This window comes from Meleagris gallopavo, chromosome 6 (genome assembly GCF_905368555.1).
Source record: "Meleagris gallopavo chromosome 6, MGAL_WU_HG_1.1, whole genome shotgun sequence".
Taxonomy (NCBI): domain Eukaryota; kingdom Metazoa; phylum Chordata; class Aves; order Galliformes; family Phasianidae; genus Meleagris; species Meleagris gallopavo.
In genome coordinates, this window is record NC_139409.1 from 1,958,177 (window position 1) to 1,970,524 (window position 12,348).

At 45.1% G+C, this 12,348-nt stretch overlaps 1 protein-coding gene across 5 annotated transcripts in view; it reads left to right on the top strand.

Moving 5' to 3' along the window:
• Positions 1-271: 271 nt before the first annotated feature.
• Positions 272-12,348, top strand: part of NKTR (natural killer cell triggering receptor) — a 40,229-nt gene continuing 28,152 nt past the window's right edge. For 4 of the 5 annotated variants that reach the window (XM_085226846.1, XM_085226849.1, XM_085226848.1 and 1 more), the window contains exons 1-3: positions 272-411; positions 826-916; positions 8,131-8,205. In XM_085226846.1, coding sequence (XP_085082972.1) covers positions 859-916; positions 8,131-8,205 — 133 coding nt within the window. In that variant the 5' untranslated portion in view covers positions 272-411; positions 826-858. The other variant, XM_085226847.1, reaches the window with a different exon arrangement.

Sequence of the window (12,348 nt, forward strand, 5' to 3'; positions counted from 1 at the left end):
GGAGAGCTACTCCAGCCCTCTGATCATGATTTTGTGCTCACACACACAAAATATATATTTTCTTAAAGAAGAGGAGACATTTCTGCATGGGACACACGAGGGAGAGCAGCCGTTGTTCTCCTCACAGAAGAGCGGCGCGGGACCGCCGGCACAAGTCACCGTCCACACACAGAGCGGCGCAACCGTTGAAAAGGCGGGAAAGAGCGAGGAGGGGGGAGTGGGCGGGCGGGCGGAGCGGAGGGGCGGGGCGCGCACGCACAGGGGGGCGGGGCCTGGAGGGGCGGGGCGGGGCGGGCCAGTCAGCGGCCGGGTAATGGCGCTCGGGGCCGGCGGCGCCTCCTCACGGGGGGTGGGAGAGCGAGAGGGCGGGGGGCGCGGCGTGGAGCGGGGACAAAGCGCGCGAGCTGCCAGGTAAGGCCGTGCGGCTGCTTCGGGGCTGGGTGAGGGGCGGGTGGGCGGCGCTGGGAGGCGCTGGGAGGGCTCCGTTCCCCTCCCCCACGCGGTGTTCTTCTCAGTGTGGGGGTCTTTGATTCTTTTATCCCTTCCGAGCGGTTCGGCCTCGTTGCGTCCGTTGTGAGAGTAAAGCGGGGTGGGATGGGAGGAGTGAGAAAGGGGAGGGAGGGAGGAGGGGGACTGGGGGAGGGAGAAGAAGAAAGGAGGGGGAAGGAATGGGGTGGGGCGGGGGGGGTAGTTGTCCTACTTTTGAGTGAAAAGAAAGGAAAAAACATACATGTAAATATTAAAAAAAAAAAAAAAAAGGTTCTAAAAGCAGTGCCCCCTCCCGGTGCGCCGAGGGGCTGAGCGCTGCTCCGTGTCTGCGGGCAGGTGCTGAGCCGGGCGCCGCGGGGCCGCGCTGCCATGGGCGTGCAGGACCGACCGCAGTGCTTCTTCGACATCGAGATCAACCGCGAGCCAGGTAACGGCGTCACCGCACTGCGAAACGGGAGCCCGGCGTCTCCCAGCTCGTGTTATCCCTACGGAAAGCGGAGGGGCTACCAGTGGGTTGTAATCCCGCGCTTGCTGCTTGACCCCCTCCCCCCTGCCTTCACTTTCTTCTTTATTACCTATGGAAACCTGTGCGGGCTGACCTACCCGTTTTGGAGGCAGCCCGTGTTAGTTGTGGGATGTTTACTCGCTGCTTTCTTTCACGAAGTGAACTGATAGCTTTGGTGCGCTTTCACTTTCATTCTCTACTTCGGTGTCTCTTTGAAAGGCTTTGAAATAAGAGTTTGTCTCCAAGTTGCAGTTGTATTCAAATACAGCCGTAAGCCCTTCGACTTCCATTTACACTTCAACCGAAATTGAAAAGGGTTTCAGTGCTAACTCCAGTGGCTGATAAGGTATATCTGTAAATCTTTCATCTCTCATTTGAGATGCTCTACCGTCTCAGAATACATTTTTGAACAGAGAAATGTTAATGTAAAAGGGATTTTAATGTGTTCCCTTGGTTTAATCTCAGATTTACTGTGGAATCGGACAATTAAAAATGCTGTAGGGCGGGTGAGTTCCTGGCTTAGGAGAGGTAGTTTGATGAGATTTGATATATGAAGAGAATCCATGCTTTATCTCATTTGCTTTTAATCTTCGGAAAGGATTTTAGGTTTGACTTCTGTGAAGAACTTCCATGTGCTGTTTTCCACTGCTCTGCCTTCACACGCATTCTTCTGCTTCCATTTCCCAGTACCTTACCCCTTCCTCTGCCTTATGCATCACAAGTGGAAGTGACTTACCTTGTTTTCTTTCGTACCTTTTTGGATTTGATATCTGATAGTGCTGCCAGAGAGGTGTTCACATTCCTGGTGGTGCACAGATTAGGTTACCTGGTGTAGGTGCAGGGCTCTGGTTGTTGCTGCTGATATCTGTTTTCTCTTTAAGGTGTTGAGAATCTCATGGCTGTACCTCGGGTTCAGAGCCCTGCTGTTCTTATTGCACTGATTGGTGACATATTTTTGCAGGAAAACCTGCCAATTTATAAAATATTAGTGCAGGACTTGAGAGTAGTGTGCTTATACCACTGCGTGCTAATGTCTGTTTATTAGCTTACTGTGCAGTCATGCCTTAGGTTTTAAAGTTATGTTTCAAAAGCTTAAATATAGCCCCTTTGGTTGTGAGATGACCTTCAGAAGCTGCATCAAGTGTGAATGATGAAGCAGTGCTTCCAGACTACACGAAGCACTGACTGAGAGATGTATCTCAGTCGTATCAGCAGGAGAGTACTAATTTTAACTTTTAAACCGCCACCAATCTCCAAATCAACATTTTGCTTATCTGATTTGACTTATAAGTAGCCTATCTGCTTGTTTATTAAATTTAGGGGGAAAGATCTGAACAGAACAGAGCTGTGAGTTTTTTTGCTGGCCAGCAGGTACAGCATTGCCCCCTGCTCTGTCTGCTCTAAGAAAACTGAACTGGTATCTACAGAAAAGGCAGAGAATAAGAGGATGTGCCTCTCGCACAACAGGAGACATCTCCTCACCTGCAGGACTCAAAACTGTGTCATGTTAAAGTCATTTTAAAGTGTTGATTGCTTGGAGTCCAAGAATGTTCCCGCACGCAGCTGCCAGCTCAGAGCTTCCCCTGCAGAGATTCACTTACCCAGGGGTTGTGTGGATACCTATAGCAATTAAAAACAGGAGTGCAGCTGGTAGGTGAGATGAAAAGGAACAGGAAAAAGGTGGTGTGTGTGTATGTGAGAGGAAAGGACTGCGGAGTGTAAATTAGTTTCACTGGTTCATTATATCTGTTACAAAGTACAAGGATGAATACTGCAGCACTGGTTGTGCTTTCAGGAAACTGCATCGCAGCTTTTGTGCTTCTCAGCTGGTTAATTTTAGCTACAGAATGTTGGAATAAAACTTGTATGTCTTGTTTGCAGCACAGCAAGAGGCACAAACTGCTTTCTATCAGCATTTTTCAGCGTAATTTGATATTTAGACTACTTCTAACAAGTTGCCACTTAAGTGTTTTTTATGAGTGCACATTGTGATTTTTTTTTTTTTCCTAAAGTAAATGAAGATTAAATCAAGAGCGAGCATTTATTTTGACACAGGCAGCAGCTCTCCCTTGTTTTGTGTCCCCGCACCGATGGATTTGGGCACGGATGGAATGCAGAATTAAACTACATGCAGTAAGCCAAGAATCTGGGGATGGCAGCAGATGCCTCTTGTAAATAATTTTGGCTTTACTCTGATGAAAAAAATTTGCTTGGATCCGTTCTAATGGTCATAACACCTGAAGCAGCAGAATGCTGCCGTGGTGTCACATGGAATGTTCATGTGGCCTTGCAGTGTTGTCTCATTTCTCCCCACCTCTGCTCCTGATTTAGTCCATCAGAAGATACATTACACTTAGTTTTGCTTTGTTTCATTCCTGCTCTCAACAGAATTTTCCTTATTCTCATCTCTTTTCTTTTGTTTTCTGTTGTTGCTTACCCCCTTGTTCATTTTTCCTTCCACTTCAGCTTTTCTTCAGGTGTGTCCTTCCCTTTATCGGTCTGTTCATAGAATCCTAGAATGGCCTGGGTTGCAAAGGAGCACAGTGCTCATCCAGTCCCAACCCCCTGCTGTGTGCAGGTCACCAACCAGCAGCCCAGGCTGCCCACAGCCACATCCAGCCTGGCCTTGGATGCCTGCAGGGATGGGGCATCCACAACCTCCTTGGGCAACCTGTTCCAATGCCTCACCACCCTCTGAGTGAAAAACTTCCTCCTCATATCCAACCTAAACCTCCCCTGTCTCAGTTTCAAACCATTCCCCTTGTCCTATCACCACCCACCCTCACAAACAGCCTTTCCCCCTCCTGTTTATACGCTCCCTTCAAGTACTGGAAGGCCACACTGAGGTCTCCCTGCAGCCTTCTCTTCTCCAAGCTAAACAAGCCCAGTTCCCTCAACCTTTCCTCACAGGAGAGGTTCCTTCAGCACAGCTCTCTCTCTGATCTGAACTCTGCTGTACAGGTCACCATAATGGTCCATCTGCATTAGTAGAACCAGGGAGGCCTTAGAGGGTCTTTAGTCCTTTGAAGGCAAAAAGTTGCAGGTAGGCAAAGGAAAGCAGATCGATGTTTTGACTGCAAACCTATTGGCAAACCAGTTGGGTGTGATCTGTGAGTCAAGAAGACCTAATGTATGGTGAGCCCTTACTGGGGAGTGTAAAGGCTGTAGAGCATCAGTAGCTTCTGGGAGAAACTGGTACTCAAAATTAAAATCCTCTCATTATACAGAAATGGGCCGAATGAATCAATACCCAAATTTATATTGAGGTCAAGAACGGATTAAATTATTGAATGGAATACCAAACGGATGAGTCTTTGCTGTTAGGAGGAGCCATAGTGTCGTTTCTCACTTGCATTTCTTTGTGAAACTGAAAGCAGTACGTTTCTGTTGTGGGCAATGCTCAGTGTTTGCTTTTGTGAGGATGATGGAACACCACAACAGGGGGTGGTTCCAGGAGTGAACCAGCAGAGCTGGTGAGGGGAGCCTTTGCTTGAGTGCAGGACAGGGTGAGGAAGCTCTATCAAAGCATTAATGGGACAGGATTTCTACAGGTTCAGCTCACAGGAAATTTCCATTCTTGTAAATGATGTTTTAAATACAGTCTTTTTCTACAGCAAGCTTTTGCTTTTCCGAAGTCTGTAGCCATGCTTCTACTTTAAAGCAATGCTTTAAAATATTTAAGACTTAGGATTCACAAATCTACATATAGATATAAAAAATGTAAGATAAAAATGCATTCATTTCAGTGAGGTATTATCTAAATTGCTGTGCAGATTAATCTGAGACCTTTGGTCTCTGGAAAATGTGTTACATGTTTGTCTCCAGAGTTTGTTGCTAGAACAGGTTAAGCATCTAAACTGGGGGCAATCACTGGGTAAGTATTTGAAATAAGTGATCGTTTTCATCCTTCCAATACTTGGAGGGAGCATATAAACAGGAGGAGGAATGGCTGTTTACAAGGGCGGGTGGTGATAGGGTAAGGGGGAATGGTTTTAAAATGAGACGGAGAGGTTTAGGTTGGATATGAGGAGGAAGTTTTTGCCCCAGAGGGTGGTGAGGGACTGGAACAGGTTGCCCAAGGAGGCTGTGGATGCCCCATCCCTGCAGGCATTCAAGGCCAGGCTGGATGTGGCTGTGGGCAGCCTGGGCTGCTGGTTGGTGACCTGCACACAGCAGGGGGTTGGAATTGGGTGAGCACTATGGGCCTTTGCAACCCTGGCCATTCCATGATTCTATGATGATTCAGTGATTTTAATAAACTTTGCTAACAGGAGTCTGTGTTAAGTTACAACATGGATGTTCCTACCATGAATTTTTGTCACTTCAATTGAATGTAGAACTACTGCTTCTGTAGATGAAGAATTAAGGGTTCAAAACCAAAGCAGAAATAGTTTTCATCTTGTACTCAGAAAATGGAGCTTTGAAACTGGCTTAGTTTTGGTCATTATGCTGTCTGGTTTCTGTAATTGATGTAGCCTCGTTAGCTACACATAACACTTCATGAAATAACTTCAAAACATCTTAGAATTTATATGTGCATTATTTACTGTTTTTAATTAATGGAACAGAAATACTTTTTATCATTTATTCCAATTTCTACCAAAAAAATATCTAAGAGTACTTGATCAAAGTATTGATTTATGCTTAGCAAGAAATGTGAAATCAGGCTTAACAAAACCTCTGTGGTGGAGAAATGGGAGTCCTGTGAACACTGCAGCGTGGTGTGGATGAATGCATCTCCAAAGCTGTGAGTGGAAGAGAACCATCTGAGCACAGAATTACAAGTATAGAAACACTCTGTCTGCTGATCCATTAGAATAAACTGCTAATAACAAGTGGAACTTGTGCTGCTGGAGGATTTGCAGGCTGTTAGGTGAGTTTTGTCATTAGGAAGAACGAGCAGCTCAGTGTCTGTGGTTTAGTCCAGATGCAGCACAGCCTTCTGCAGGCCCACCTGTTGGCCAACGCCAGCTGAGGGCTCAGCAGAGCTGCGTGTGCAATCCTTGCTCATTCACACAACTCTTGTGAGCTGTTGGTTTTGTTTTAAGCTACAATTTGAGCCTTACAGCAAACCCATTCCTCAGATGGGTAACTTAAGCTTTATACCAGGGAAATGAATCTGGAAAAATCATTGGCAGCTTTATGTGGTGACAGTGGATTCTTGCAGAGAAGAGGAAATTCAAGGAAGTCAGTAACACCTTTGGTGCCTTTTACACCTTTGTTACACCAACTCATGCTTCATTCCAGGTTTAAAATGAGGCACTTTTATGTTTTCAAGGCACTGCTGAGGTTTGTAGATTTTAAGCAGACTTTTAACACGCCAAAAAAATATACGTTCAACGAACAGCAGTAACTTCACATACCTGATCAGGGTGTCAGTGTGTTTGATCTTTGGCTCGTGTACTCAGCTGTTTGGCAGCAGCACATCTCACCTCCCAGTGACAGCATCAGGTAAAACACAGGTAGTAGCCCAGCAGATGGATGCACAGTGTGTGGTTGGTGTATTTATAAACACACTGCAGCATTTTATGTAACGGGATGTAAGAAGGTGAGCAGCACTTTGTGTGATGGGGAGGGGAGGTTGGCTTATTTTTTTTTAAATGGAATCTGTGGTCTTCTGATGCCAGGTGTGCGCTTTGCAGTTTGAAGGAGTTGAAAGGCACGATGCATTCATGGATCTCACTGACAAAACACTGAAAGTCATGGTTCTCTGGAGGCGTTCAAGGCCAGGTTCCTCCTCCAGGACTCACAACTGATGGGTGCTGCTTGCAGTGCTGCCTGCAGTGCTGCGTATGCAGGACAGGAGCCCACCATGGGATGGCTGCTGTGCATTGCCTAGGGGCAAAAGACCCTTTTGGAGCCCTAAGGTGGGAATTCCTCCTGCTCATCCCACAGCTGTCAGCTTGGTCCATCAGAGCTCTTCTCTTAGTACAGTAAGGATAGTGATGGTTTCCCTTCTCATGAAAGACATCACATGTTATTTCACATAGGGAATGCAGGAGGAAAGGTGTGCCTGGCTCTCTGAGCGCTCTGTCGCCCTCAGTTCAGTGCTTTTGCAAGCAGAGCAGTGGGATTTCTGCTGTTCTGAATTACTGTGCTTATAATGCAAATTGAAACTTCCTTACCGTGTCTTCCTTCTTTGAAGGCTGTCTCTATCCATGTTCTTGAGGTTTTTCTGCCTGCTGTAATAAATCCTCTGAGAATATTCACGCTGCAGTTAAGGAAATAGTCGTTTCAACAGCTGAAGGCACTTGGATTTTTTTAGCTGAGATACAAAATACAGGTGGTCCCTGTGTTGTTTTTCATTTATCCCCATCTTTGTGATCCAAAAAAGCCAACCTGACAATTGTGCTTGTTTGCACAAGGCCTTCAAATTGAATATCATTTCTTAGGAGCCTCTCCGAATAATTCATAGTACCAAAATAATGAACAAAATGTGTTTAATTTCGCTTTTCCTTTAAGGGAAGGGAGAGAAGTAATTCCTGAATAGTTCAATAATTACATGGAAGTCTTACCATTGTGTACCACTAGATGGTGGTGCACATTAATAGATTCTGGCCTTCCTGCAATGCTGGCTGGCCATGTGGCATTTAACCCTTAATTTATGCCTCACTTCACAATACAGAGATTAAAAAGTGCATAATTCACAAAGTTATTGTTAAGGATTTCATACATCCGACTGTATTTATGTTTTGACTGGAGAAATAGAAGTCCCAGAAAGTCTCAGAAAATGAAATAGGAAATGTGAGACAGTTCTAAAATAGTTTTCTTAGTTCTTCAGTGTTGTAATCAGTTTCTAAGGCAGGCAGTGTGAGCACTGCCAGTGGTGTGGGAGTAGCTGTACTGAGAGTGGGGATTGCTCTGTTCAAACTGTGCAGAGAGGCAGCAGTGTTTGATTCATAGTATTTGGCAACTGAAGCATTAGTCCTGAAATTGCTAAAGCTGTCCCACCTGTCTTTCACTTTCCTTAATTGTCATCTATTACACCTTCTGTTTAAACCAAAGGATGTTAGGCCAAGGGTTCCATTGCATTTATAGTCCTTAACACGTGATGCAGTTATGCAGATTTATTCATATGCTATTTTTCTTCTATCATCATAAAGAATTGTAAAACTTATTTTTTTTTAATCTTTCAGTTGGTCGAATTATGTTTCAGCTCTTCTCAGATATATGTCCAAAGACATGCAAAAACTTCCTTTGCTTGTGCTCGGGTAAGTAGCACGCTTTTATTTAACAACTTTCATGTTTCTTACAACTGTTTCTTTAAACAAGCATAAATTGTAGCAATAGGTTTTGTCTGTGTGTTTTCCTGGTGAGGACAAAGCTGAGACTTGGTAGTGCTCACGAGGATTTAGCAGCACTGGAAGTAACCTGGTTACAGCAGTGGAGCAGCTACAGAATTCCAGAGTGCAAGGTTGTCACTTGGTGGAACAAAACGTGATCATCTGTTCTCATTTGGGCTTCATTAAAGGAAATTGACACAGCTAAAACAATGGAGAAATTATTGACCACCCAGGTGACACGCAGGGGAAAGATGAGCAGGACTTCATCAGGAGAGACATCAGGTGTTAATGTCACTGCACAGTGCAGTGGTGACGCTTCACTTGGCTCCATGTGAAATTTGGATTACTCTTACACAATAGAAGTATGTTTTAGGTGCATAGCAGTACAACAGGGATCGAAGAAAGGAGTCTATTAAACCTTAGGAGAAAACTTCTTTACTTTCAGGAAAGTGAAGGATGGAGAAGGAACATTATTCCTTAGGAGTCCTGGGTTTGTGTGGTGGGAGGAAGGAAGGCAAGGATCTCTAAAATCGAAGACAGCACTAGCAAAAGAATTTCTGGGTAGAATCCAGCACCCTTTGGCTCTTTTTTTTTTTTTTTTTTTTTTTTTTTTTTCTTTTAAGCAGGAATTAACTTTTTCACAAGATTTCTAATGACTGGAATAGGTGGTGAGAACTCAGTGGTTTTTTTTTAATGCTTGGGGCTCCTTGGTGGTTTTGCAACTGCAAGTTAGAAATCAGTTTTGATTACATTATTGCAGGAATCGCTGTGTTACTTATGCAAAGAACTCATTCTTTGTGTCTTGGTGGTCTTGTCCTGTGTACCTGAATTCTCCAAAAATATACCTTAAATTTACTGCACCAATTAAGGCTCTATTAAAGTTAGCCTGTAGGCTGGCTGGTGTAGTGTCTGATCCTCGTGTTCTGTAGCTCTTTTAATTCCTTTCAGTGGCTTTGCTAGGTTAAAGTTAGCTGGAGATCACGAGGTGTGAAGCAAACAAGTACTTAGCAGGAAAAAGAACAGTTACAAAGATTTGTCAGTTTTCTTTTGCATACCTGTTCAAACTCTGCTGTACAGCTGACTGTTCAGGTTTCATTGAAGTTTCCACCTAGAATCTGTCTTTAGTTGGGAGAACACAGAGAGAGCCCAAAGACTCGAGTTCTAATGTTGAGATCAAATTCACAGACATAAAAGCTACCACAAACCCTGGTTTCATTCTTGCAATTTGCTACTCTATACTCACAGGACAGCCATGATTTGATAGATATCTTTTAAAAATCGCTGGTAAATACGTGGTAATTAAATTATGAGAGAGAAAAATGCACATCATTTTTGCACATTTCTTATTTTGGTGTAAGCAATGATTAAGAGAATTAAATTGTACTATTTTGGTGTAAGCAATGATTAAGAGAATTAAATTGTACTATTTTTTTTTTTGTCTTGCCACTAGAAGCCATCTGCCACTGTAACTCTCCAGGTTGAATTTGGGATTGCTGAGATTAGAGACTCAGGTTGCATGGTTAACATGATGTTCTTGTTTGTATCAAGTACATCTGTGCTGCTGTTTAGTTTGCTTGAGTTGCTTCCTAGGAACTGTTGCCTGCCTTTCTGCTTCTCCATGACAGGTTCTTTCAGTGCATTTGTTACTGCCAATTTATCTGCATCATGCAGATTTTCCCTGCTCTATTGCACAGCATCATACAAGCATCTATGAAGAAAATTTACTCAATCCAAGCCAAAACCTTGACAATAACCACACCTTATTCTGTGCCACTTACTTCATGCTCAGGTCATGTGCTCTTTAATGCGTCCTCATTAATCACCTCCCTTTGATTAATACACAGATATTATTCCACCAGTGTATGGACTACACCTGTGAAATGTCTCAGGTCTCAGTCCATGACTCAGTGTTTATCTGTTGTGGTTGCGTGGGGCAGAAGTGACCTGGAGTTACTGGATGCCAGAGACACTTCAAGTTGGGTCTTTTCTGCACTTGCATTGCTCCCTGTGAGGCTCATCTTTTGGCTCAAGGAATTCCTTCAATGGAAGGACTTGCTGTAACGTGTAAATCAAGCCATGGGTTGCAACAGTTTAAAGAAGCATCCATTACAGTCCACCTTCTTGCCTTTTGGACCAGGCCACAGGGCTTTAGATGGCAGTGAACTCCCCTCACTCCAGCTCCAGCTTGGGCTTGTCTATTGGCCATGGTCCCTCCAGACACCTGCTGGGTCTGCTTTATCCATGGTCACAGATGCCTTGAGGTATTCTGGCGTGCTCTTGTCTATCATCACAGGTGCTGCAAGGTTTTTACAAGGCTTGCTCCTCTATGGACTCATCCATAGGTCACAGTCTCTCTGACTTAAGTTCCCTCTGGAGTTCCAGCTGTTGCCATTCAGTACAGTGCACAGGAATGGCAGCAAGGTGCTGTTTGCCAACCCAAGCTCGTGGCCTCTGCTGTTATCAGAATGTTCCCAGGCATAGCCAAGCAGGATCATAAGGAAGAGAGCAAACAGCAAAAGAAAAAGCAGCTGCTAATGAGCACTGGACTGTAAAGCAAGCAGGCCTTGTGACAAGCATGGGAGCATACCAATTAGCAACTAAACAGCTGTAGCATCTATAAATCTGGTTTAGCACTCCAGTTCCTGATGATGACACATTTGATTGTTTGTGCCTTGTGTTGGATGCCAAAAGACCTGTGGCTTGACTCTGCAGGCACAGTGAAACAAGCCTGCTTGAGGCTTCCCTGCAGCAGGCAGGTGTTCAGCCACTTGGGGAGAGCAGGGCTTGTTGTGCAAAGTGGTTTATCATAGAAACATAGAATGGCCAGGGTTGCAAAGGACCACAATGCTCATCCAGTTCCAACCCCCTGCTGTGTGCAGGGTCACCAACCAGCAGACCAGGCTGCCCAGAGCCACATCCAGCCTGGCCTTGGATGCCTGCAGGGATGGGGCATCCACAGCCTCCTTGGGCAACCTGTTCCAGTGCCTCACCACCCTCTGGGGGAAAAACTTCCTCCTCATATCCAACCTAAACCTCCCCTGTCTCAGTTTCAAACCATTCCCCCTTGTCCTATCGCCACCTACCCTCACAAACAGTGGTTCCCCCTCCTGTTTATCCGCTCCCTTCAAGTACTGGAAGGCCACAATGAGGTCACCTTGGAACCTTCTCTTCTCCAAGCTAAACAAGCCCAGTTCCCTCAACTTTCTTCACAGGAGAGCTGCTCCAGCCCTCTGATCATCTTAGTGGCCCTCCTCTGGACCCGCTCCAAGAGAATCACAGAAACACCAAGGTTGGAAAAGACCTACAAAATCATCCAGTCCAACCATCAACCTGTAACCAATGCTTCTCACTGAAGAGCTCTACATCCTCCTTGTGCTGCAGGTTATTGGGAAGACAGACAAATGCCATCACTCCCAATGCCTCCCCATCATAACAGTCTTTACAGAGAAAATAATCTCTCAACTAAAACCGTGACATTATGTATATTGCTTCAGCATCTGCGAGCTTTCTGTCCGAGGGTGCTGCCTGCAGCATAGAGTCACAGATGAGAACCATGGCCAGGAACTGTAGGCCAGATCACAGCAGGATCCAGCAGTGCTCTGGTACATGCTTATTCCCTGCCCTCGGGGCTGGGGATAGCACTCCAGCTGTGCTGTTGCATTTGTCTTGATTATCATAGAGGACCTGCTGAGCAGCAGTTCTGGTGGGAGATGAAGGTGCACTGATGAGATTGCATGGGCTTCTGGCAACCAGAACTGACCTGTGAAGGGCTGCTTTACATTTTTGGAGTTTGGAGCTGCTAATGGCATCTTCAGCAACCAAATAAATCGCTCGCTTCCACTTTGCACAGTGAAATTTATTGATGGAAGTTTGTGTTCTGTCAGGCATACTTCTATCCTTATCTTTGGTCTTGACAAGAAATCTTTGAACCATTGGAGACTTACAGCATCGTTTCCTGGTGCTGGCATCCTGTTCTAGTCGTATGCAAGGACTGTGTTTATTTAAGAATGTACAAAACTTGTTTCAGGGCGAGGTGTTGTGCCCTAAGATCAGATCCCAGTGTTTCAAAAG